Genomic DNA, 25,772 nt, shown 5'->3' on the forward strand with positions numbered 1-25,772 from the left:
GGAAACAATATGTGGAGAGAGAATGCAACGATCAATTCTTACGTGTCTCATATATCAAAAATCCACGATTATGCATATCCAGTTAGAGAATCTCCGATGTGCCGTGTCGTGCGAGTGAAAGTAATTGATAGACTAAGCGTTGACAAAGAAAGTAGAATCAAGGGGTCAGGAAGGTTGCCGCGAAGGATAATAAATATAAACAATTAAACAGACGCGATGACGCCGTCATATACAGCGTTTAGATTCTCTGTGTCTCTTTGAAGATTAATAGTGTCCTTGTGTTTTTTTATAAAAAACATTTCAGCAATCTCTTTTTTTCTCGTATTACACTCCTTGTACAAAATCTTAGGCTCTGACCATTTAAAATTATGGTTGTTGTGTAGTCGATGTTTGCTCACAACAGAGTGATTGCTGCAATGCTTCTTAACGTCATTACAATGCTCCTTGATTCTAGTCTCCACAGGTGTCTCTTAGTCTGCCCTATATACGCAGCATCACAGTTTCCGCAATCAATTTGATATACAATATTCGTTTCTTTGTTTGTTGTTAGTCTATCTTTACCCCTTTTAATAACTGTGTTAAGCTTCTTCGGTATCGAATATAACGCATCCAAACCGACATTTTTTAAAGTACGCCGTATGCCCTCGCTTATGCCTTTGATGTACGGGATCACTATATAGTTTCGCGCGTCAAAAGTACTATCCTGACAACCATCGTCACTGCTACTAATATCTTTTCTGTTATTTAATTGCATTAATCTATTATTTATATATTTATTCACTAACTTAGTCGGAAAACAATTGTTCATATGAGAATGTCTTTAACCAATTTAACGTTTGTATAGTGGAACCGATCATCAGATAATAAAATTGCAAGGTCCACTAAGTTAATTATGGTATTAATTTTGTATTTATGTGGATGGTTGGAAAAATAGTTCATATATCGCCCCGAAAAGGTCGGTTTCCTGTACCAGTCAGTAATTAACCTATCGCCGTCTCTTATAACTAATGTATCGAGAAACGGTATCGAGTTGTCAACCTCGGTTTCGAAGGTAAACTGCAGACGTGGATGATAATTATTAAAGACTTCAAGCAATACATTGATAGAATTCTTCGGCACTATGGCAAAAATATCGTCTACGTATCGAAGGAAAACACGAATCTCGAAATTCAGTAGGCTAATGCAATGCGTCTCTAAATCATCCATAACTATATCCGCCAAGATAGCGCTAGGTGAAAGCGGAGATCCCATAGGGCTGCCGAAGATCTGCTCATAAAATTGGCCATCGAAACCGAAGCTGGTGGATTGCAGAATCAACTCGATCGCGTGGAGAAACTGTGTCAAATTGAGATTAGTATGTTGGGAAATGTAATGCCATTGCTTCCTGATTCCTTCACACACCAACTCCTTCGGGATGTTAGTGAATAAAGCCGTGACGTCAAGCGATATGAGGATTTCGTCAGTATCAATGTTCACATTCGCAATCTTCCTCACAAAGGACCAACTATCTTTAATGCGAGATCGCGGTTTAGGAATCGACTTCTGTAGGATGTCATGCATAAAGCTAGCAACATTATATAGTGGACTGCCTATTGCCGACACAATAATACGCATCGGAAACCCAGCCTTATGCACCTTTGGTAAACCGTAACCCCGTGGGAGGTTCCCATTCGTACAATTCAGACGCTTGTAATCGTGATATTCGATGATGTCATTGTCTAGCCAAGACTTTACCAGTTGGTTAAGTTTGCTAGTGACCTGTTTGATAGGATCCTTCTTTAGTTTTTTATATGTTGATGTATCATTTAATACTTCCGTCATGCGATTGATGTAGTCCGATTTATCCATAATCACCGTTATTTGCCCTTTATCAGCTTTGGTGACAATGACATCATCGTTTTCCCGTAAAAAGTTTTTACATTTCGTAAATTCATTCAGGATATAACGATCCATAAAACTAAGATGTCTACTTTTGTTTAAGAACAGTTGAAGAGAGTTCGCTACCGAGCCACGTATGTTCGGAAGAACTTTGTAATTACTGAGATCTCAATGTTCTTAATAATATCCACGACAGAGCTGAGCCTATCTTTTTTATTTAACCGCGACACCGGTAATGCAAATTTGTCTCCTAAGCTTAAGATGTTCTTCACCGTGTCCGGTATAGACTTATTACTAATGTTCACCAGCCATTTTTTATTGTCAATATTAAAAAACGAGTGACACTTACTTTGCTTACATATCAAAAGATGAAACTTTTTTACGAGTTTCATTCTGACCGATTGGCTATGTTTAAAAATTTTTTCTTTGTTTAGTATGAAGAAATTTCTTACCAAACGGCACAATGACACAAACTCTCCTCAATATCTGTAATACTAGAACTTAAGAAATCTAAATGCTCGTGTATGTCACTAATTTCAAAATTTAGTAATGCTCTCTGATAACGCTGTTTAGATCTATCGAACTTATAAGCAGTGTAGGAATTATGCAGGCGAATGTTGGATCTGATGGATTGTATGTCTGGTGGTAATACAACATGTCTTCTGCATCTTAGTTAGTAGAAAAATACGTTGTTGAGTTAAGATGCTAATCATCTTCTTAGTATTAATCCAAGATTTTAAAAGTACCGTGCTGTTAGTTCCAAATTCCTTAGTGATGGTACGGAAAAAACCTCCATGAGTTGTTAACACCATAATGTTTTTTGGTTTTAATTCTCTGGCGGAGGAAGTTATTATTTTTTATATTTTAACTGTATTCCATTAATATTTTTGTTGTATTGTATTTGTATACAAAAATAATGATATTAAAGGAAGTTTGCGTCAAGTGAATACGATAAATTAGTAACATCTGATTTTCTTAATTATATATCTTTATTATACTTGCTATGTATCTGTTCTTTTTTTACTTTACATGCTGTGTTTGTTGCGTATGTTGGTATTAAAAATAGTTTTTGTTACCATTATTCATTAGCCATTGTTAACAGTAACTCGTTACCGTTATTATTTTTATTTTATAATCAAAACGTTACAAGTAACGCGTTACTTCCCAACCATGTATTCGAACATACAAGCAACTAGCAAGAAATTTAGAAAAAAAATAAAATTATTAAAATTTACGCAAAAAACACTTAGCGTGCCCGGGTTATATTAACAATTTCAATATTTCCTACAAAAATTTTTGTAGCACGAGTAGCATAGAAGGCCTAATTATTTTCTTATTATTCTTTTTATTACTTTTCTTATACATATGAATAGAGATTATACAAGGGAAAGAAAACATATATGGACATATTTTACAGATAATTATATAAAAAGTTTCTTTCCGGGGAATTTTAACTCTTGCAGTAGGACTCTCTCTCTCTCTCCCCCCTCTCCCTCTCCCCCTCTCCCTCTTTGTGCGTTACATGTAATAAGTTTATCGATGCATATCCTTCCCACGATAGGAAGTAAGTATGCAGAAAGTAATATATGGTTCACTGAAATAATATACGACAGTTTTAGGAATACATATAGATTTCACGTTCACGCAACTTTTGTATGTCGTAATTTCGAGAAAACGAAAGATTTAATATTCTGCATTACAGAAATAGATGAAACGTAGCAATTAGTTAAAGACATAGTAAATTTCTGTTAAAGAAACGCAACATTATCCCCATAATATGAAAATCGTGCCTCTTTTTGTTTTGTTTCAAAAAACTGATATGCAGAGGGTTAGTTTTGCTTGTCGTATTCTACGAAGATATTTCTATTTGCACTCTTTGTTCTTTTTTTAACTTCTGAATTGAGGTAAAGTTTTGTGCTAAATTATATATGACATAATATGTTACAATAATTGTAAGAATATGATTTAATTTAACAAAACTCACTAAGATTAATTTTGTTTGCCAAGAATTTTACAAATTTTTGTCAAGAAAGTTACAGTAAATACACGTAACATATGCAACGTTTATGTAGCGTATTGATAAAGAAGTATCTGTACGTTATTTATTGTACAAGAAAAATGCATACTTATTCAGAACAGCTCCTACGGCGGATAATAACTTTATTAATTGGTAAAGTATACTCTGTATAACGTCGAAATTCTTTGGCGGGCCGGATAAAACTTTACAAGAGTCGAATCCGGCCTGCGGGCCATAAAGGTTGGGGTCCCCTAAACTAGATTACTTCCGTATAAAACAAACATTGTGATACGTACTTGAGTAATTCTTGATGACTTTTAATACATTCGAACAACTGATAGGCATTTGTAACTTTCCCCAGGTCTTCAATGAATATCTCAAATCTTGCCGTTGCAAACCAGAGCAGTAGAGCCATAAGAACATTTGTACATAGTTGTGCTGATACCAATATTCCGGCCGCAAATTGTTGTATATAGATTATTGTAAATAGCGGTTGATAAGACGTATTAAATGGATATTCGGCGAACATTGGAAATGATTGTTGTTGCGCTAAAAGAGGCATTGTGCTAGCTAAGAACGTAACGCTGTAGTAAATAAATATAGATACACCATGGTACACCACATATTTGTCAATGTGTCGTTGAACTACAATTTCTTCATGTGGTTTCATCAAGCCGCTAAAATGTAACAGTTCGAAAGTAACATTCTGCAAATAATTAATTGACACATTTGTTATTGATCTATCTAGTAATAAAATTCTAAGTCTTAAATTAATTTTGAATTAATTTGCATGCGGATTTTTTAATATTAAACAAATAAACAGTAATTACCCGTATGTGATGGTGATTAATTATATGGAAAAGAAAGTTAAAACTGCCGTGAATAAAGCTGCTTGTCATAATAACTACGGACACTAACATTTCAGGTTCGTCAAGATAATGTGTTATAGTGTACATCAACGGTACTGCTACGGACATGTCCATAATTATGCACAAACAGTGATACAGTTTCACACAGAGCATCTTAAATTGTGTCGCATCTTGTGGCTGAGGCCAACACCAAGTTGGGAACAAACATAACTTTACGACGGCGATCACTTCCTTTAGCGTCACCTTTCTTCCCATGATTGCAATGTGCTACGTATGTTGGCGTATTGCAAGTCGATAATATGGAAAATGAAGTGTAGCAGCTCTTTCGCGAGCCGCTATACATAATAAATGATCCACGTATTTGCTTCAATTTCATGATGAAAAGGTGTAGTAAAGGGGTATTACTGTAAAATAATATATTCCTGCGTTATTGCATATGGCATGGGGTATACATATCATAAAGCATGTAGGTGAGAGACGGATCGCTTTGCGTGTTCAAATTCAATAAGTGGTAACGTTCTCTGTCTGCGAAAGAGTTAGAAAATGCATGCATAGTAAGATTTCAGTATGATTTTCTGAAGATATGTTTCCAGAGTATTTATGCATATTTTAGTAGGTATCATAAGAAAATTACCTGCTAACATTATCATTTGTCTATTATAGTATACGTAGTCTTTTATAGCCATTATAAATATTGTGCGGTAAAGGGTTCGAATTTATCGATTTTCAACGCGTAGTAGCATTTTTTTATTGTACGCTACGTAGTATAATTTCACCGAAGAATATTACCCGAAAAGAAATAAGTATTCATGTAAGGAGTAACACATGTTTCACTAAAATAATATGCAACAGTTTTAGAGATAAATTTCTCGCTCACGCAATGTATGTTGTAATTTAAAGAAAAGAAAGGACTTAAGAATAGGAAAGGGTTCTATATAATATGGAAATATAAGTTTTTAGTATGATTTTTCGAAGATATGTTTCCAGGGTATTTATACATATTTTAGTAGGTATCATAAGAAAAGTACCTGCTAACATACCTAGTCTTTTATTGCCATTATAAATAATGTGTAATAAAGTGTTTTGACTTATAGACTTTCAACGCGTAGCATTTTTCATTGTACGCTACGTAGTAATTTTATCGAGGAATATTCCGGCGAAAAGAAATAAGTATTCATGTAGGAAGTGACACATGTTTCACTGAAATGATGTATAACAGTTTTAGAAATGAATTTCACGCGCACGCAACATTCGTACGTTGTAATTTTGAGAAGAGATGAAGGATTTAATAATAGAAAAAGGTTCTACAATACGGAAATAGGTGGAACGGTGCAACAACCTATAATAAACACAGCAACTCCCTATGGGGATAATATTATGGAAGGAAATGTTTGAAAATAGATAAAACTTCGCTAAGAGACTACATGAATCCAGGTATATAACACATAACTCATAATGTAAGCAAATTGAATTGTAGTGAGTTCTTACTGTAAGATCAGTTGCTGTGTCGCGAGTCATGAATAGTGGCATCATTGGGGATGGGACACCTATACCTAAATATAGCACGGATGACTTTTCATGCAAATGCTTCGGAAATAAAGGTGTAATGGTATTTTATTGCACTTGGAACTTCACGCTCAAATCAATACTACACTACTATAAGTTCAACATGATTTTTTACCTATTTTGATACACAGTTTTCTTGTTTCTATTTTTGAAAAAGATCACTATGTAGTTTACACTAAATATCTTCTCAATTATTTTTAATTATTTATTTAATTTTTGATTATTTCTATTTATAATTTTGTGACATTCAGTTTTGGCAGTAATGTGAATGACACAATTAAAACTAAAGGTAAGTTAAATAGACTAATTGTTACTATATTGATGATTGCATTCTTCTTTTTCATATCGATAATAGTTGCAAAATAAATTTGAAAGAAATTAATACTACTAGGATTATTCAAAAAGTTCATATACTGGACTTATATTCGAGAGATTTTCTTTCTGGCATCTTCTTGTTGTCACTTTTTGACGTGGTCCGCTTGTACTTCAACGTACTTATTGTTAGCCTATCGGTAATCCAGTGTCTTGATGCTCCTGGCATAGGAAGTCTTTGCCTGGTTGTCCAACCACGTACGGCTATCACATCAAAATCGGTCTCAAATCTCAAAATCAATCTCTCAATCTCAAATCTCTCTCTCTCTCAATCCTCACGAATCCGCTGTGAGGACATGCCTTTCAGAAACAGATATTTCATGACTGCTCCAACCTCGGTTTTGTTCATTTTTCACCATGTAAAATATGCTTATCACACTTGCACAAGAAGATAAACTTAATCGATTGAAATTTTACAGATTGAAAGTATATATGTATATTAAGTACCACCGGAGTATCAAGTCACTATCTCACGTGCCTGTGGGATAGAATTTGAACTTTTTGAACACACAATCCATGTAATTACAACATTGCATTCGAGAAACAATATGGTCAAAGTATAACTAAGGGATCTTCTAGTAAGGGATCAGACAACATCAGGCTGCGGATTGGTCGCCGCCATTTGAGGGTCACTTCCGTGCTTCCTATCATATTTATCACGTGCAATATGTGTTAAGTAAATATAATTTTTAGTCTATGTCTGGTTGACTTTGGATAAAACAGGAACAAATGTATAAGAAAAAGCTAAAAAATAAGAAAAAATGCAACCAACTTATACAATTTTGAACTAATTATACATTATTATACATAATTGTAGCAACTTTTGAATTTATTGTGTCATTTATGACATGTAATTTAATTATAATTAGTGTGATAATAAAACAGATATTGATTATTAAATATTTAATAAAATTGTACGCATATTTTCCAATTTTATCGGCAGTATACGCTTTTGCTCACTCCGTCCATCTCAGAGATATTTTGCACGGCTACTCGTAGCGTCGTGAAATAGGTAAATATAGTCGACAAATACCGCAACATTTGTAATATCTTTATGTCCTAAAATATTTCAGCTAAAGCTTATTCTGAATTGTATATGTGCTTATATATGTAAAAATATGTAATTGGTTAAACAATACTTGTCGCGATTTTTGATTGTATGATATATGCGTGATGATGTATGTATGCGTGGAGATTAAAGTAATATTTTTTTGTGGAACACTTTTTTACGTGCACACTTGGCGCCTTCTTTTTACCTTCTTTAAAAGGTAATTTTTTACTGATAGATGGTAACGGGAGAAATATGGTTACCTATCGGGAATGCATTACATATAATATCGCTTTATGTGTTACTTATCGCTATATCACGCATTACACGTTTTATGCATATCACTGCACTGGCGATAAATGCACACATGTCAAATTCATTACGACCGGAGTAAAGTATCCCTCGCAGAATCGTAAAATATATGATATCATCTTCGTGGCCGGAGGACCCCAGAGGGATACGACAATGATTAATATTATCGATTAATATCAATAATATTACTGGAATTAATGTGTTGTATTAATTTAAAATTCACATTGCGTGCATAATTAACATGGATAGCATCATATTATACGACAAAGGTTGCATTCCGATATTTACTGTCGGCAACTGTCAGTACTGAAAATCTATAGCATACGTGACGTAAAATATAGAAAAATATAGATTTTCAGTACTGAGACAGTAAATATCGGAATGCAGCCAATGTCCCGCGATCGCTATATTTTATTGATTAGTGTTGTGATTAGTGAATATTAAATACTGCATGAGTCTTATGAAAAATTAGCACACCTAATGGGAATTAATAAATATAGAGGAAAGTACCCGATTATGAGATAGGCTCCTAATATGCGACAGCGAGGTTTCTGCTAAACTAATAGGCCCTATCTGTTGGTTCCACCATGAACTTATTGCCCTTGGGGTAAAACCTATTTAGTGGAAAATTCATTGTTTGATCGTGCGTGTAGTCGTTGCAGAGAAAGAAATTGTGAAATTGGATGTTGTCAAGTGCCATGGATATGAGTCTTTAAACCTTGTTTATTATATAATTAATAAATATTTGGCAATAAGTTCAGCATGCAGCGATAGAGTAAGGTCGTATTAATAGGAAAATACGGGATATGTTGAGTTGCTCAATTGTAGAGATTAGATTTGGTGATCGCGAAACCGCAAGGCGTGGTGCTCGTAACATGAGATACTCAGGGTACTCCTGGGTTGCTGAAGTATGTAAGTTATTGTATAGTAATAAAAGAAGAGAAAATACTATATTAACGTTAAGGGAAGGTTTATACGAATTTATAAGACTGTGCTGACCTTGATTTGAGGGGAAAGGGTGGAGGGGGAAGATTAGGTACAATATTGAGTATAAGTGGGTTTACGATTGTTGCAAATATGCTTCTCCATTACATTTGTCTTTCAAAAACTTTAAATAAAGATTTTTAATTGCAATATGATGTATTTTGCACTTTATTAGCGATTTCCCGGGGTCTCTCATATTAGGAGCACACTTTTTCGATTTTTTTGAAAGCTCATTTTTCACATTTTTCTAATTTTCAGCAAAATTAATATTTAAATTAAATTTTACATTTCAGCATCTTAAAGCTTATTAAATTCCCTTTAAAATGACCTACTATTTTTTTCAATTCTGCCCATAGACTTCCGGCAATCACACAAAATAGATATGGTATCTCATAATCGGGTACTTTCCTCTAATACTGCGACAAAATAATTCTAACTAAATTTAATATTATTTTCAAATTAAACCAATAGTTTGTTGGAACAACCATTATATAATATTTTAATAACTAATCAATAAATTAACTATTTTAACATACTAAGTTTACTGTTAATTTTTATCATCGTCCATCATTACTCGCAGTGTTGTGAAATAGGAGAGGATAGTCGAAAGATACTGTAACATACAACAAAGTAAGTTTTTTTTGATAATACATAAAAATGTATTTGCAATTATTCTTTACGCATTTTAAAGTAATAATAATATAAAATATATATATTTATTACATTAACCATCTATTAATATATCTTCAATAAATGATTAGGTGAATTATTAGGTATACAAGAAATAATTAGGCATGGATAAATAATTAACGAAATAATTAGTAAGCCAAATTAATAATGACCACAGTATTCTGACTTCTTTTATAGCGATGACAAGATAATGTGTTAATTTAAAAAATAATAATATTTAATTACGAAATGATAATAAGATGTTCTTAGAATGTTATAAAAAAATATTTATATTAACTCTGCCACTTAATAATTATAATCTTTAATATATATTATGTTATAGGGGAAATTCCCCAAATACATGGACCGGTCGGATAATATAGACTACCGTTTCTTTTGAATATTGTAGCTAACAAAGTGAAACTAACTGCAGATAATACTTCGTACCGCTCGACCGCCGCCATCCCGTCAGTCGGTAGCAGCAAAGCACGTTGCTCACGCGCACGTGTCAGTGCGCGAACATTTTGTAATTTTGTCCACACTCGATGTAAATTTATAGCGAATTCGGTTGGACGCACCAGTGCGCACTCAGTGCACATTGTACACTAATTTAATCTCTAATAATTAAAGTAAAATGCAAATATTTTGACTGATGTAATGTCCAATACATATTTTACCAAATAGTACAATAAAGAACATTAAGGATTTCTTGACTTAATCCGTTTATATTAAATATACACTTTACGTTGATTTGTGTACGACGGCTTTAATGTTCACTGAGTGCGCACTGACTGGTGCGTCCAATCGAATTCGCTATTAGCTTTCAATACAAACAAATATTATTTCATGTTAGCATTGTTTTATATGACTGCAATAAGGTTACATAATATGATTTCAGTATTAGTTCACATTAAAAATTGTTATAGTTAAGATTATTGTTTGTTAATTGGACTCTGGTCTATATTAAAATCAGGTGGTCCATATTACAATATCGGTTCTCAAATTTCGAATTTTATGATATATTTGAGAAAAAATACGTTTTTGCTCGGTTTTTTTGTTTTCTTTTTGTAAAGAAAATTTAATGTTTTTGTGTTATTTAACAGTTATAAGACTGATTAAAATAAACGAAGCAGATTACATAGTTTTTAAAATTTATTTTAAAAAAAACCTTAGGGTGGGAATATTTAGGGAATTTCCCCTATTATAAATATATGTATATCTCGAAAAATGTTCGAGATATATCGAGGAAAACAAAAAACCGCTCTGCATTATATATTTTCATATGTGGGGTGGTCCCACCCCTTAGAATCGTTTTTGAGCCGCAACTGAAAATTCTTAAATTCATCTATTGACCTCTGCTACATATGTGTAAAGTTTCACGAAAATCAGAATTTTCGGATTCGCGAGGTTTCCTGGTTAGATAGATGGACACGCATGCACAAATGGAAATAGAGATAGACTATAGAAACCCTCTAGGGAGAGACTGGCCAAAGAAGAACTGTTTCTATCTCCATTTGCATTCAAACCGGAAATAAGAAAGACGGAGGTATTAATATGAAAGTGTAGAGAGAAAGACCTCTGCAGTCCTATTTCCTGTTTGCATACAAATGGAGACAGAAACAGTTCATCTTTGGCCAGTCTCTCTCTATAGAGGATCTCTACAGGTAGACAAACGGCAAAGAAAGGGAAATGAAGAGTAAGTAGGTTCAATCGCAATTTTATCCATATGTTTCTAATGTACAAAGATCTTGTTTATTATTTTATAGTTTAAATAATAAATAATAATAAAAAAAGATATGATTAATAGAAAACTTGTAAAAATGTGGAATTGTGTGTGATAATGCCAAATAAGGGTTAATATGAATAATATGTCAGCAATCTTTAATCAATTTTTTCAATCAATTTGAAACTTGATCTCACCGCTGTAAAGTAATTAAGAGATAATGCGGGCATGAGACAAGGAATTGTAACCTTTATCGGTTTTTGACTCCGCATTATAATAATTTGCAGACACTTCCATAGTTCAATGAAATGATTGTTTTCAAGCATATCGAACGCTGCTTCTCCGACATTTTCGTTCTGGGAAAAAGTAATATATATTTTCTAAAATAAAATTAACTGTAATGTAACAAATTTAAATGATAAGTAATTTACCATATGCATCAAATATTCTGCTGGCCAACAATACATGAAGACTTCCGATAAACATGCCATACCGATTACAAGACCGTGGAGTATTATAGCTATAGGTTGATTCTATTTAAAAGAAATTTAATATACATGATATGTAGTTATTTCTTGCGCTTTGATACTAAAGCTCTTGGATTTAATCAAAATCATTTATATATATAATAAGTAAATAAAGAATATAATGATATGATAATTATGTACTGCGTATACATAATATCGAAGATTTACTTAATATAATGCACATATTTATTTACAATAAAATGTTTTTATTTAAATTAAGTAAAAATATCTAATTCTAGATAAATATGTGTGTTATATTAAGTAAATAAGCTCTTGGCAACAATCTAAATAAATATTATTTTTATCTAAATATTTTTTCTCAGTGTAGATTTTTATAATATATGTTACGTATACTTACTGTGATAAACTCAAGAAAGATACATGTTAAGGTAATCGTGCTACAATATATACCGGTTAATGCGAAAGGACGAGCAGCAATTGCAACTTCTTCAGCGTATCTGAATAAATGCATCAAATCTACTTAAATTTTTAAATTATAGGGATCTCCGATCTTTTTTGTTAATAATACACACATTGAAGTCTTTGTAATGATCGAGAGCCAGATAAGGTTTATCTTTGAAAATTATATAAAAACAAAATATCTTTATTTCAAAATTTCTTTATAATGTGAAATTCCGACGCAACGATGACCAAACTATAGAACCAAAGACACAACTGTACACACGGTGTCAGAAATGCCTTTTTCATCTATATTTACTGCCCCCCACCCCCCAGTGAACGTTACACGTACACTATAGATTTTCAGCACTGACAGTGAATATAGGTATAAAGGCATTTCTGACGCCTGTACATATGGAGGGGTTAAAGCCATAGTGGTGTAAGTCAATTTTTTTTGACCACTTTTTTTTCTTCTTTTTTCAACATATCTGCATGTGTAGACTGCATCTATGAACTTAACTCGATAGGTTAAAAAAAGTGACTTACACCACTATGGCTTTAACCCCTCCATATGTATATTACTAACTACATATACGCATATGTACATACATATACATATATATGTAGAGGAAAGTCCCCTATTACGGGATAGGATCCTAATATGGGATATTATGTGATAGAATCTCATAATATGTCTCAGTGGAACCTATTAGTTTAGCAGAAACCTCGCTATCTCATATTAGGATACTGTCCCATAATAGGGGACTTTCCTCTATATGTATAATGCCCGACATTCTTTGGCGGGCCGGATAAAACTTCACGGGGGTTGAATCCGGCCTGCGAGCCGTAGAAATTGAGTCCCCTAAACTAGATTATTTTCGTACAAGACAAGGATTGTGATACGTACTTGAGTAATTCCTGATGTTCTTTAATGCATTTGAACAACTGATAGGCATTTGTAACTTTCCCCAGCTCTTCAGTTAATATCTCAAATCTTGCCGTTGCAAACCAGAGCAGTAGAGCCATGAAAGGATTTATACATAGTTGTCCTGCTACTATTATTACGGCTGCAGATTGGTGTATATAAGTTATTGTTTTTAGTGGTTCATGAGACACATCAAATGGATATTCGACTAATGTTGGAAATGACTGTTGCGTTACAAAAGGCAATGTGATCGTTAAGAACGTAACCATGTAGTAAATAATTATAGATCCACCATGGTACACCACACATTTGTCAATGTGTCGTTGAACTACAATTTCTTCATGTGGTTTCATCAAGCCGCTAAAATGTACCATTTCGAAAGTGACATTCTGCAAATAATTACTAGACATATTTTTTATTGATATACAGGATATATCTAGTAATAAAATTCTAAATCTTAAATTAATCTTCAATTAATTTGCATGCGGATTTTTAAATTTTAAACAAATATATGTTAATTACCTGTATATGATGGTGATTAATTATATAAAAAATGAAGTTAAGACTGATGTGAATAAGGCTGCTTGTTAAAGGAATTAGTTGTACAAAGAATTCAGGTTTGTCAAGATGAATTATGATAGTGTATATTACCGATGATGCGAGAACTATCTCTATAATTATGCTCAAGCAGTGATGTAGTTTCATACAGAGCACCTTAAACGGTGTCGCATCTCGTGGCAGGGGCCAACACCAAACTGGGAACAAACTTAACTTTACGACCGAGATCACTTCCTCTAGCATCACCTTTTTTCGCATGACTGAAATGCGCTATGTGTGTTAGCGTATTGCAAGTTGGTAATGTGGGAAATGAGAGAAACGCTTGTCAGTCTCTACATGATAAATAATCCACGTACTTCATGAAAGAGTGTAGCAAAGGGGTGTTACCGTAAGAGAACATATATTCCTGCGTTTTTCTGTATGGCATAGGGTATATGTATCATGAAGTATGCATGTGAGAGACGGATCACTTTGCATATTTGAATTCAATAAGCGGTAACGTTCTCTACCTGCAAAAGAATTTAAAATGCGCATGCACAGTAAAATTTCAGTATGATTTTTCCGAATATATGTTTCCAGAGTCTTTATGCACATTTTAGTAGGTATCATAAGAAAAGTACCTGCTAACATTATCATTTGTCTATTATAATATACGTAGTCTTTTATCGCCATTATAAATATTGTGCAGTAAAGGGTTTGAACTTATCGATTTTCAATGCGTAGTAGCATTTTTTTATTATACGCTACATAGTATAATTTCACCGAGAAATATTACCGGCGAAAAGAAATAATTATTCATGTAAGGAATAACACATGTTTCACTAAAATGATATGCAACAGTTTTAGAGATAAATTTCTCGCTCACGCAATGTATTTTGTAATTTAAAGAAAAGAAAGGACTTAAGAGAATAGGAAAGGGTTCTGTATAATATGGAAATATAAGTTTTTAGTATGATTTTTCGAAGATATGTTTCCAGGGTATTTATACATATTTTAGTAGGTATCATAAGAAAAGTACCTGCTAACATTACCATTTGTCTATTATAGTATACGTAGTCTTTTATTGCCATTATAAATATTGTACAGTAAAGGGTTCGAACTTATCAATTTCAACACGTAGTAGCATTTTTTTATTATACGCTACATAGTATAATTTCACCGAAGAATATTACCGGCGAAAAGAAATAAGGAGTAACACATGTTTCACTAAAATGATATGCAACCGTTTTAGAGATAAATTTCTCGCTCACGCAATGTATGTTGTAATTTGAAGAAAAGAAAGGACTTAAGAATAGGAAAGTGTTCTATAATATGGAAATTAGTGAATATACGGTGCAATATATACTATAATAAATACAGCAACCCCCTATGGCGATAATATCATGAGAGGAAATATTTGAAAATAAATGAAACTTCACTAAGAGACTACACGAAATCAAGTACGTAACACAAAACTCATAACGTAAGCAGATTGAAATGAAATGTGTTCTTATTATAAGGGTCGTCCAAATAAAACATAAATTTGGGTTGCTGTGTCGTGAATGGTAGCGCCCCGAAATGTCAAACGTCTATAACTCAAGAACTGCTTGAGCTACAGCACTGTATTTTGGCACACAAGTAAAGTAGGTAGTACAAGACTTTTTATAAAAATTCAAACAGTGTTTTAGATTTTAACCCTTAAAGGCTAAATGGTATATCTTCGAACATGGACCTTTAATCACAAAATGTCTATATACATAGTCTGTTTAAAAAGTAATGAGACTGAATTTTTTTCTCAACAACTAGTAACACTAAAAACGAGACTGCAGTAGATCGAGAGCTACATTCATACTCTACCTTCAATTAAAATTTCAATTTGATAACATTAATACATGTGATTCTACAATTATTTGTATAACTGTATGTTTGGGTGACGCGTCATGAAAATGGAATATAAGAAAATCGAGCAGCGTTATGCGACCGAATTCTGTGACAAAAACTTCAGGACAATGCGATGGGAACATTTAAGAAGTTGAAACAGACTTACAGAGATCAAGTTCTATCCCGGGCACAAGGCATTTTTAGATGGCGGTGAATTTATGAAGATGAATCCGTTCTGGATCACCAATGACATAAACAATTTGGTGATTTAAATTTAATTTAATTGATCACCAATCATTCTCACTGTCAACTTTTCAAATGTTTCTGTCACGTTATCCTGAAATTTGACATAGAATTTGTTGTGTCAAATTTCGCATAACGCTGCTCGATTTTCTTGTGTTCCATTTTCGTGATGCGTCATCCAAACATACAGTTATACAAATGATTGTAGAATCACATGTATTAATGTTATAAAATTGAAATTTTAACTGAAGGTAGAGTATGAATGTAGCTCTCGATCTACTGCAGTCTCGTTTTTACAGTGTTACTAGTTGTTAAGAAAAAAAATTTAGTCTTATTACTTTTTAAACAGACCACGTAAGTTCTAACTTCCGCAAAGTTTGAAATATCGAGCTAAAATTTTTAAAATGAATAGAAACATCTGAACTCCCAAAACCAACATCGAGTTGACATTGCGCCGATCTTTTATTTTATTATTTTTTTGTTAAATTTTGGAAGTATATAATTTTACATTAAACATTTAACATTTTTTAACAAGTTTTTTGACAGACTAAAGTAACATTTTTTTTATGTGAATACTTTTTTACGTGTACACTTGACGTCTTTTTTTACCTTTTTAAAAGATAATTTTTTTTACTGATAGATAAATGGAGAGACATATGGTTACCTATCGGGAATGCATTACATATATCGCTTTATGCTTTACGTATCACATTATCACATAGCACATTTTATGCATATCACTGGACTGGCGATAAATATACACACATCAAACTTATTGCGACCGGAGTAAAGTATCCCTCGCAGAATCGTAAAACATATGATATCATTTTCGTGGCCGGAGGGTATTACGACAATGATATTAATATTATCGGTTAATATCAATAATATTATTGGAATTAATGTGTTGTATTAATTTAAAATGCGCATCGCGTGAACATGGAGAGCATCATATTACACGACAAAGTCACTTGATCGCTATATTTTATTGATTAATGTTATAATTTGTGAATATTAAATATTTCATGAATCTTATGAAAAATTAGCATATATAATGGAAATTAATAACTATATTACTGTGACAATTGTTGTATAATATTTTACTAACTAATCAATACATTAACTATTTTAACGTACTAAGTTTATTGTTAATTTTTATCATCGTCCATCATTACTCGTAGTGTTGTGAAATAGGAGAGTATAGTCGGAAGATACTATTTTAACGTACAAAGTTTACTGTTAATTTTTATCATCGTCCATCATTACTCGTAGTGTTGTGAAATAGGAGAGTATAGTCGAAAGATACTGTAACAAACAATAACTGTAAAATAAGTTTTTGATAATAATATACATAAAAAAGTACGATTATTCTTTACGCATTTTAAAGTAATAATAATATAAAATACATATATTTATTACATTAACTGTCTATTAATATATCTTCAATAAATGATTAGATGAAGTATTAGGTATACAGGAAATGATTAAGTGGATAAAAAACTAACGAAGTATAAATTAGTAAGACAGATTAATAACCACAGTATTCTGATGTTTTTATAGCAATGACCAGATACCTAACATGTTAATTTAAAAATTAATATTTAATTACAAAATGATAATAAGATGTTCTTGGAATTTTGTCAAAAAATATTTATATTAAATCTACCACTTAATTAATTATAATCTTTAATATATATTTTATTATAGGGAAAATTTCCTAAATATGGATCGGTCTGATAATTTGGATTATCGTTGCTTTTAAAAACATACTGTAGCTAACAAAGTGAAACTAACCGCAGATGATCCTTCCCATTTCCGCCGCTTTCCCGTCAGTCGGTCGCAGCGAAGTTGCTCACCGGGCTCACGCCATCGCCAGCTCACGCGCACGTGTAAGTGGCGAACATTTTGTGATTTTGTCCGCATTTGATGTAAATTTTTGCAAGTTTTTAATACAAAAAATTTATTTCATGTTAACATTGTTTTACACGATTGCAATAATATTACATAATATGATTTATAAGTACTAGTTTATATTAAAAATTGTTATAATTAAGATTATTGTTTGCCAATTGGACTTTGCAGATCTATATTAACCCATTCACTGCTTTAGACGAGAATACCCGCGCGACGATATCGCCCGTCAGACGCTTTGGATAACTCGTCTGTTACAACTCGTTTATTAAGGAACCTAGTCAGACTCTCAGAAGTCAAGTCGTAAACATTGTAATGTTGTCCTTTTTTTTGTTCCATGCTTTCGAATTTATCACACAGAAAAACAATTTAAATAAATTAGTATTGTTTCTTTATGCATTTTTTCCTTTTACTTCTCCTCTTACCTCAAATATTAATATAAAATAAAATATTAGTTGCTGTTAATTAAACAATCTTGATTTCTAGTCTTATTTGTAGTCAAATTATGAAGATTTGCTTGACAAACTTGCGGTCCAAGTTAACTCCAAAGCGTCTGCGGGCAATGTCGTCGCGCGAGTATTCTCGTCCAAAGCAGTTAAAGGGTTAAAACCAGGCGCTCCATATTATAATGCCAGTTTTCAAATTTCGAATTTTATAACACTTGAGAAAAAATACGTTTTTGTTTGGTTTTTTGTTCCTTTGTAAAGAAAATTTAATGTCTGTGTGTTACTTAACAGTTATAAGACTTATTAAAATAAACGAAGCTGATTATATAATTTTTAATAAAAATTTATTTCAAAGAAACCTTATAGGATGATCCATATTTGGGGAAGTTCCCTTATTATATGTATTTTTTTCTCCAGTTTTTACATACTATAAATAATATTTACAATTATTTAAACGATACTTTTATTAGGAAACGTAAAATCAAATCTAAATATTTTTTATTCCGTGACTTCTTATTGTCTGTAATTTTTTGTTTTATGTTTCCTCCAGTTATATCTGCCTGATTAATCATACATAGAATGAAAAGAATGAATGACTTACAAGGAAACCTCGTAAACTCGAAAATTCTGATTTTGATGAAACTTTATATATATGTATAGGTATATGTAGGGGAGTAAATAGACGAATTTAGAAATTTGTGTTGCGGCCCAAAAAGGATTCTAAGGGGTGAAATCATCCTTTATGTGTAGAGGCTTTTTGCTTTGCTCGATATATGTATATCTCGAAAAATATTCGAGATATATTGAGGAAAGCAAAATGCTGCTCTACAATACATATCCTCAAATGTGGGGTAGTTTCACTCCTTAGAATCGTTTTTGAGCACTGAAAATTTCTAAATTCATCCATTTACCTCTGCTACATGTGTGTACAGTTTCATGAAAATCAGAATTTTCGGATTCGCGAGGTTCTCTTGTTAGTTAGATGGTCACACATGCATATAAATAGAAATAGAGGTAGACAAACAGCAAAGAAAGGGAAATGAAGAATAAGTAGATTCAATCGCAATTTTATCCATATGTTTCTAATGTACAATTAAAGACTTTTTTTTATTATTTTACAGTTTTAATAATAAATAATAATAAAAAATGATATGATGAATAGAAAACTTGTAAAAATGTGAAATTGTGTGTGATGATGCCAAATAATTAATATGAATGATGTGTTAGTAATTTTTAATCATATTTTTCAATCAATTTGAAACTTGGTCTCACCGCTGTAAAGTAATTAAGAGATAGTGCGGGCATGAGACAAGGAATTGCAGTCTTTATTGGTTTTTGACTCCGCATTATAATAATTTGCAGACACTTCCATAGTTCAATAAAATTATTGTTTTCCAGCATATACAACGCTGTTTCTGCGATGTTTTTGCTCTGGGAAAAAGTAATATATATTTTCTATAAAATAAAATTAACTGTAATATAACAAATTTAAATGATAAGTAATTTACCATATGCGTTAAATATTCTGCTGGCCAACAATACATAAAGACTTCCGATAAAGCTGCTACAGCCAATCCGAGACACTGCAGTAATAAAGCTATAGGTTGATTCTATTTAAAAGAAATTTAATATACATGATATATGTTTATTACTTGCGCTTTGATACTAAAATTCTTGGATTTAATTAAAATTATTTATATATAATAAGTAAATGAAGAATATAATAATATGATAATTATGTACTGCATATAGGGCATTCCAGATCAAATCGACGCGTTTTTTTTTTATTTTGAAAAATTGCTTCGGGAAAATTTGAAAAAATGCACAAAAATCCTATGCTATACATATAAAAATGTTCAAGCAACAGCCTACAGTGGACTAACGTCTGCTTCTAATTTTTTTGAATGTTTCTTTTTTTCAAAAAAAGCTCGAAAAAAAATAGAAGCGAACGCCGCGGCCCACTCTGGGTCAAGGCTTAAAAATCTGACATAGGATTTTTGAGTCTTTTCAGATTTTCACATTGTGGCCAACGATATGTTTGTTTTAAAAATTCTAAGTAAATCAAATTATTGTATCTAAAAAAATCTGAGTGCATTTTAGAGTTGGAACAATAACATAAAAAATCGCGGACTAAATCCGAGAGATCGAGGGTCAGACCCTGATCGATGTGGATTTATCCATAAATTCTGAGGGAAAATTATTAATACTAGATTTTTATAATATGTGTTACGTATACTTACTGTGATAAACAAAAGAAAGGCGCATATCATGCTAACCGTGCTACAATATATAGTTGTTAAGGCGAAAGGACGAGCAGCAATTGCAACTTCTTCAGTGTATCTGAATAAATGCATCAAACCTACTTAAATTGTTTAGGTAAAAACAAAATATCTTTATTTCAAAATTCTTTTATAATATAAAAGTCCGACGCAACGATGATCAAACCATGGAACCAAAGGCGCAACTGTACACACGGCGTCAGAAGTGCCCTATATATTTAATGCCAGTACTGAAAAGCTACAGTTTACGTTACGTACACTATAGATTTTCATTACTGGCAGTGAATATAAAGGTATAAAGGTATTTCTGATGCCATGTGTACATATGTATATTACTAACTACATATATGCATATGTACGTACATATATATGCACATGAATAATGCCGAATTTCTTTGGTGGGCCGGATAAAACTTCACGGAGGTCGAATCCGGCCTGCGAGCCGTAGAGGTTGTGATCCCCTAAATTAGATTATTCCCGTATAAGACAAGGATTGTGATACGTACTTGAGTAATTCCTGATGTTCTTTAATGCATTTGAACAACTGATAGGCATTTGTAACTTTCTCCAGTTCTTCAGTTAATATCTCAAATCTTGCCGTTGCAAACCAGAGCAGTAGAGCCATAAAAACATTCGTACATAGTTGTCCTGCTACTAGTGTTCCGGCTGCAGATTGATGTATATAGATTATTGTTTTTAGTGGTTCATGATACACATCAAATGGATATTCGGCTAATGTTGGAAATGACTGTTGCGTTAGAAAAGGCAATACGATCGTGAAGAACAAAATGGAGTAGTAACTAAACAAAGATCCACTATGGAACACGATACATTTGTCAACGTATCGTTGAATCACAATTTCTTCATGCGGTTTCATCAAGCCGCTAAAATGTACCATTTCGAAAGTAACATTCTGCAAATAATTACTTAAAATAATTTTTACTGATATAGAGGGTATGGCAATAAAATTCTAAGTCTTGAATTAATCTTGAATTAATTTGCACACGGATTTTTAAATTTTGAACAAATAAATGTTAATCACCTGTATATGATGGTGATTAACCATATGGAAAAAGAAATTAAAACTGCCGTGAATAGAGCTGCTTGTCATAACAATTAGCTGTACTAAGATTTCAGGTTCGTCAAGATGCTTTGTGATAGTGTATATCAACGGTGCCACTAGGCCTATCTGTATAATTATGCTCAAACAGTAATACAGTTTCACACAGAACAACTTAAACTGCGTCGCATCTTGTGGCTGCGGCCAACACCAAATTGGGAACAAACTTAACTTTACGACCGAGATCACTTCCTCTAGCATCACCTTTCTTCGCATGACTGCTTTGTGCTACGTATGTTGACGTATTGCAAGTCGATAATATGGAAAATAAAATGTAGCAGCTCTTTCGCGAGTCGCTACATAATAAATGATCCACGTATTTGCTTCAATTTCACGAGGAAAGGGTGTAGCAAAGGGGTGTTACCGTAAGAGAACGTATATTCCTGCGTTTTTCCATATGGCATGGGTATACATATTATGAAATATGTATGTGAGAGACGGATCGCTCTGCGTGCTTGAATTCAATAAGCGGTAACGTTTTCTCCCTGCAAAAGAATTAGGAAATGCACGCATAGTAAGATTTCAGTATGACTTCCTGAAGATATGTTTCCAGCGTATTTATACATATTTTAGTAGGTATCATAAGAAAAATACCTGCTAACAGTATCATTTGTCCATTATCGTATACGTAGTCTTTTATTGTGTGTGCCATCATAAATATTGTGCGATAAAGGGTTTGAACTTATCGACTTTCAACGCGTAGTAGCATTTTTCATTGTACGCTACGTAGTAATTTTATCGAGGAATATTCCGGCGAAAAGAAATAAGTATTCATGTAGGAAGTAACACATGTTTCACTGAAATGATGTATAACAGTTTTAGAAATGAATTTCACGCTCACGCAACATTCGTACGTTGTAATTTTGAGAAGAGAGGAAGGATTTAATAATAGAAAAAGGTTCTACAATACGGAAATAGGTGGAACGGTGCAACAACCTATAATAAACACAGCAACCCCCTATGGGGATAATATTATGGAAGGAAATGTTTGAAAATAGATAAAACTTTGCTAAGAGACTATACGAATTCAGGTACATAACACATAACTCATAACGTAAGCAATTGAAATGTAGTGAGTTCTTACTATAAGGATCGTCCAAATGAAACATAGACTCGGGTTGCTGTGTCATGAATAGTAGCGTCACTGGAGATGGGACACCTATTATACCTGAATATAGCACAGGTGCCTTTTCGTCAAAATGTTTTGGAAATACAGGTGTAACGCTATTTTATCGCACTTAGAATTTCACGCTCAAATCAATACTACATTACTGTAAGTTTAACATTATCGCGGCATTTACCCATTTTGATACATAGCCTTCTTTCTATTGACTCTTGTTTCTATTTTTGAAAAAGATCACTATGTAGTTTACACTAAATATCTTCTCAATTATTATTGATTATTTTGATTATTTCTATTTGTAAGTTTGTGACACTCAGTTTTGGCAGTAATGTGAATGAGATAATTAAAACTATAGGTAAGTTAAATATACTATTGTTATTATAATGTTGATAATTGCATTCTTCTTCTTTATATCGATAATAGTTGCAAAATGAATTTGTGAAAAAAATTAATACTACGAGGGTTGTATAAAAAGTTCATATACTGACTTATATTCGAGAGACTTTCTTTCTGGCATATTCTTGTCATTACTTTTTAACGTAGTCTCCTCGTACTTCACTCAACGAACTTATTGTTAGCCCGTCAGTGCTCCGGTGCCTTGATGCCCCTGGCATAGAAGTTTTTGTTTGGTTGTCCAACCACGGCAGCCATCACATCATCAAATTCGGACTCAAATCTCAAAATCAATCTTTAAATCCCAAATCTTTCTCTCTCTCTCTCTCTCTCTCTCTCTCTCTCTCTCTCTCTCTCTCTCTCTCTCTCTCTCTCTCTTTCTCTCTCTCTCTCTCTCTCCCTCTCAACTCATGAATTTGCTGAGAAGACATGCCTTTCAGAAACAGATGCGTTTCTAACAACGGGCAATAATGCATAATGCCTACATTCTTCATTGTGACTAGTATCGCGAAAAGTAAACAACAACTTGTTAAATCGTATAAGTATATCAAGAGACATGGTAGTATCTTGCGCCAAGTTTATGCGTGAGCGAACGTGCAGCGAGATGTTGTATTAAAATGCGTGCATCGCGTGCAGGATTAAAGATGTATGTCGCTTATGTCAAAATAAAGGGATAAAGCTGAAATTTACAGAGATTGTGCACTTATATATCCCAAAAACCTGTGTTAAATTTGCGATCGATTTCTGAGATATTTGCTTTAAAAGTTACAGAAATTGTATATATATAGATATACTTCCCATGTAAATACCATAATATGTATCTCTGCTCATGTACGGTAAAAATGAATGAAATTTTTATGGTACACTTCTACGACATCGAGAATTGCAATTACGTTTTTTAAGATTTTCTGTTTATATTTTTTTCCAATTTTTTAATGATTTATTTAAACAATATCAAGTACAAAAATGGGACAAAATTGCGATTTTTATGTTTTTTCTGTCCCAATGATACCATGTTGTTTATGAATAATTTCTGAGATTAGCTCTACACTGTTTAATCAAGAAAACAAAATTATACTACATATAGCTATAGCGACATACATCTTTAACATGGATAGCACCATATTATACGACAAAGTCATATCAATATTTTATTGATTGGTGTTGTGATTAGTGAATATTAAATATTGCCAGAGTCTTATGAAAAATTAGCACACACGAAAAATTTAATATTATTTTCAAATCAAACCAACAGTTTGCTGGAACAACTATTATATAATATTTTAATAACTAATCAATAAATTAATTATTTTAACATACTAAGTTTACTGTTAATTTTTATCATCATCCATCATTACTCGTAGCGTTGTGAAATAGGAGAGGATAGTCGAAAGATACTGTAACATACAATAAATTATGTTTTTGATAACACTGTACATACAACAAAAAATCACTTTTTTCGAGCACAAGACCGAACCTTGCGGCATTCGATAGTTTTTTGGATGCAGAAAACAATCCTGTTTGTCAAATTGCTCTATCACAACTTTGAGATATTTGCAGTTAAAGTTGCAAAAATGGGCTATTTTAGTGTATTTTAGCATATTATAACTACGATATGTGACGTATCGGAGAAGTTTAATCAAAATTATTAAGTATGTTGTTAGGACTTTCAGCCCTTAAAAGGAATTTGTTGTGTCGCTTATGGTTAAAAAGATATTGATGATTAACATAAAGTCTATTGCGTCAAAGTTGCGACTTACATAGCTATTAAGAATCTATGAAATATTTTTTTAAATCAAATCTAAGGGTTTTTTAAATTGCTGAAAACTAAACTTATGTCAAAGTTGATAAATTCAAAATGGCTGCGTCCAAAAAGCTATCTAATGCCGCAAGGTTCGTTTTTGTGCTTTTTTTTGTTGTACAGAGTAATACATCAAAATCCGTCATTACCTACTCTTTACGCATTTTTAAATTAACAATAACTTAAAATACATATATTATTACATCAACTATCTATTAATATATCTTCAATAAATGATTAGGTGAACTATTAGGTATGCAGGAAATGATTAGGTGGATAAAAAACTAACGAAGTAATTAGCAAGATAAATTAATAATAACCACAGTAGATATTTTGACTCTTTTTGTAGCGATGACAAGATAATATGTTAATTGAAAAAATAATAAACTTTAATTATGAAATGATAATAAAATGTTAGTGGAATTTTATCAAAAATATTTAATTATATCTACCACTTATTTACTATACTTTTAAATATATGTATATTATAGGGGAAATTCCCCAAATATGGGACCGGTCGGATAATCTAAACTACCGTTGCTTTTAAAAACCTACCGTAGCTAACAAAATGGTGATACTAACCGCAGATGACACTTCGCATCGCCGCGGCGCCGCGACGCCGCCATCCCGTCAGTCGGTCGCAGCGAAGTTGCTCACGCGCACTTGTACTTAAGTAGCGAACATTTTGTGATTTTGTCCGCATTTGATGTAAATTTTCGTATTAATGCAAAAAAAACATTATTTATGTTAGT

General features: G+C 32.5%; 3 protein-coding genes across 6 annotated transcripts; all 3 read right to left on the reverse strand.

Annotated features, from left to right (window-relative positions):
* Positions 1 to 394: 394 nt before the first annotated feature.
* Positions 395 to 1,848, reverse strand: LOC139774387 (uncharacterized). Its single transcript, XM_071709620.1, has 3 exons — positions 986 to 1,848; positions 562 to 737; positions 395 to 480 (listed from the first exon to the last, which is right to left on the reverse strand). The coding sequence occupies exons 1-3, from the start codon at positions 1,846 to 1,848 to the stop codon at positions 395 to 397; spliced, it is 1,125 nt and encodes a 374-aa protein (XP_071565721.1).
* An 11,383-nt stretch (positions 1,849 to 13,231) lies between these two features.
* On the reverse strand, positions 13,232 to 14,115 carry LOC139774388 (uncharacterized). Its single transcript, XM_071709621.1, has 2 exons — positions 13,941 to 14,115; positions 13,232 to 13,678 (listed from the first exon to the last, which is right to left on the reverse strand). Exons 1-2 carry the CDS (start codon positions 14,103 to 14,105, stop codon positions 13,232 to 13,234), a joined length of 612 nt encoding a protein of 203 aa, XP_071565722.1. The 5' UTR covers positions 14,106 to 14,115.
* A 2,273-nt stretch (positions 14,116 to 16,388) lies between these two features.
* On the reverse strand, positions 16,389 to 23,036 carry LOC139774353 (odorant receptor 4-like). 4 transcript variants are annotated; one of them, XM_071709563.1, is made up of 7 exons: positions 22,298 to 23,036; positions 21,626 to 22,188; positions 21,090 to 21,496; positions 20,545 to 20,644; positions 19,813 to 19,887; positions 19,577 to 19,735; positions 16,389 to 17,252 (listed from the first exon to the last, which is right to left on the reverse strand). In XM_071709563.1, exons 2-7 carry the CDS (start codon positions 21,917 to 21,919, stop codon positions 17,187 to 17,189), a joined length of 1,101 nt encoding a protein of 366 aa, XP_071565664.1. In that variant the 5' UTR covers positions 21,920 to 22,188; positions 22,298 to 23,036; the 3' UTR covers positions 16,389 to 17,186. The 4 variants fall into 4 exon arrangements, with proteins under 4 accessions (XP_071565664.1, XP_071565662.1, XP_071565663.1 ...); XM_071709561.1 differs by having other exon boundaries at positions 19,813 to 19,914; positions 22,298 to 23,035; XM_071709562.1 differs by lacking the exon at positions 22,298 to 23,036 and having other exon boundaries at positions 19,813 to 19,914; positions 21,626 to 22,233.
* Positions 23,037 to 25,772: the final 2,736 nt, after the last annotated feature.

The sequence above is a fragment of the Temnothorax nylanderi genome, unplaced genomic scaffold (assembly GCF_030848795.1).
Source record: "Temnothorax nylanderi isolate EJ_2023f unplaced genomic scaffold, tnyl_v1.0 TNYL_tig0080_pilon, whole genome shotgun sequence".
NCBI lineage: Eukaryota > Metazoa > Arthropoda > Insecta > Hymenoptera > Formicidae > Temnothorax > Temnothorax nylanderi.

What these genes read in the sequence shown, in the direction of transcription:
- LOC139774353 (XM_071709561.1), bottom strand. Translation starts at nt 21,919, where the DNA reads ATGCGAAGAAAGGTGATGCTAGAGGAAGTGATCTCGGTCGTAAAGTTA. An exon ending in TTAATCACCATCATATACAG is followed by an intron (nt 21,497 to 21,625) that starts GTGATTAACATT and finishes AATTATTTGCAG; the next exon opens with AATGTTACTTTCGAAATGGT. An exon ending in CTCTTAATTACTTTACAGCG is followed by an intron (nt 17,253 to 19,576) that starts GTGAGACCAAGT and finishes TGTTTGTTACAG; the next exon opens with TATCTTTCGACTATACTCTC.
- LOC139774388 (XM_071709621.1), bottom strand. Translation starts at nt 14,105, where the DNA reads ATGCGAAAAAAGGTGATGCTAGAGGAAGTGATCTCGGTCGTAAAGTTA. An exon ending in AGATAGTTCTCGCATCATCG is followed by an intron (nt 13,679 to 13,940) that starts GTAATATACACT and finishes AATTATTTGCAG; the next exon opens with AATGTCACTTTCGAAATGGT.
- LOC139774387 (XM_071709620.1), bottom strand. Translation starts at nt 1,848, where the DNA reads ATGGATAAATCGGACTACATCAATCGCATGACGGAAGTATTAAATGAT. An exon ending in GTTATAAGAGACGGCGATAG is followed by an intron (nt 738 to 985) that starts GTTAATTACTGA and finishes ATTAAATAACAG; the next exon opens with AAAAGATATTAGTAGCAGTG. An exon ending in TAACACAGTTATTAAAAGGG is followed by an intron (nt 481 to 561) that starts GTAAAGATAGAC and finishes CTGCGTATATAG; the next exon opens with GGCAGACTAAGAGACACCTG.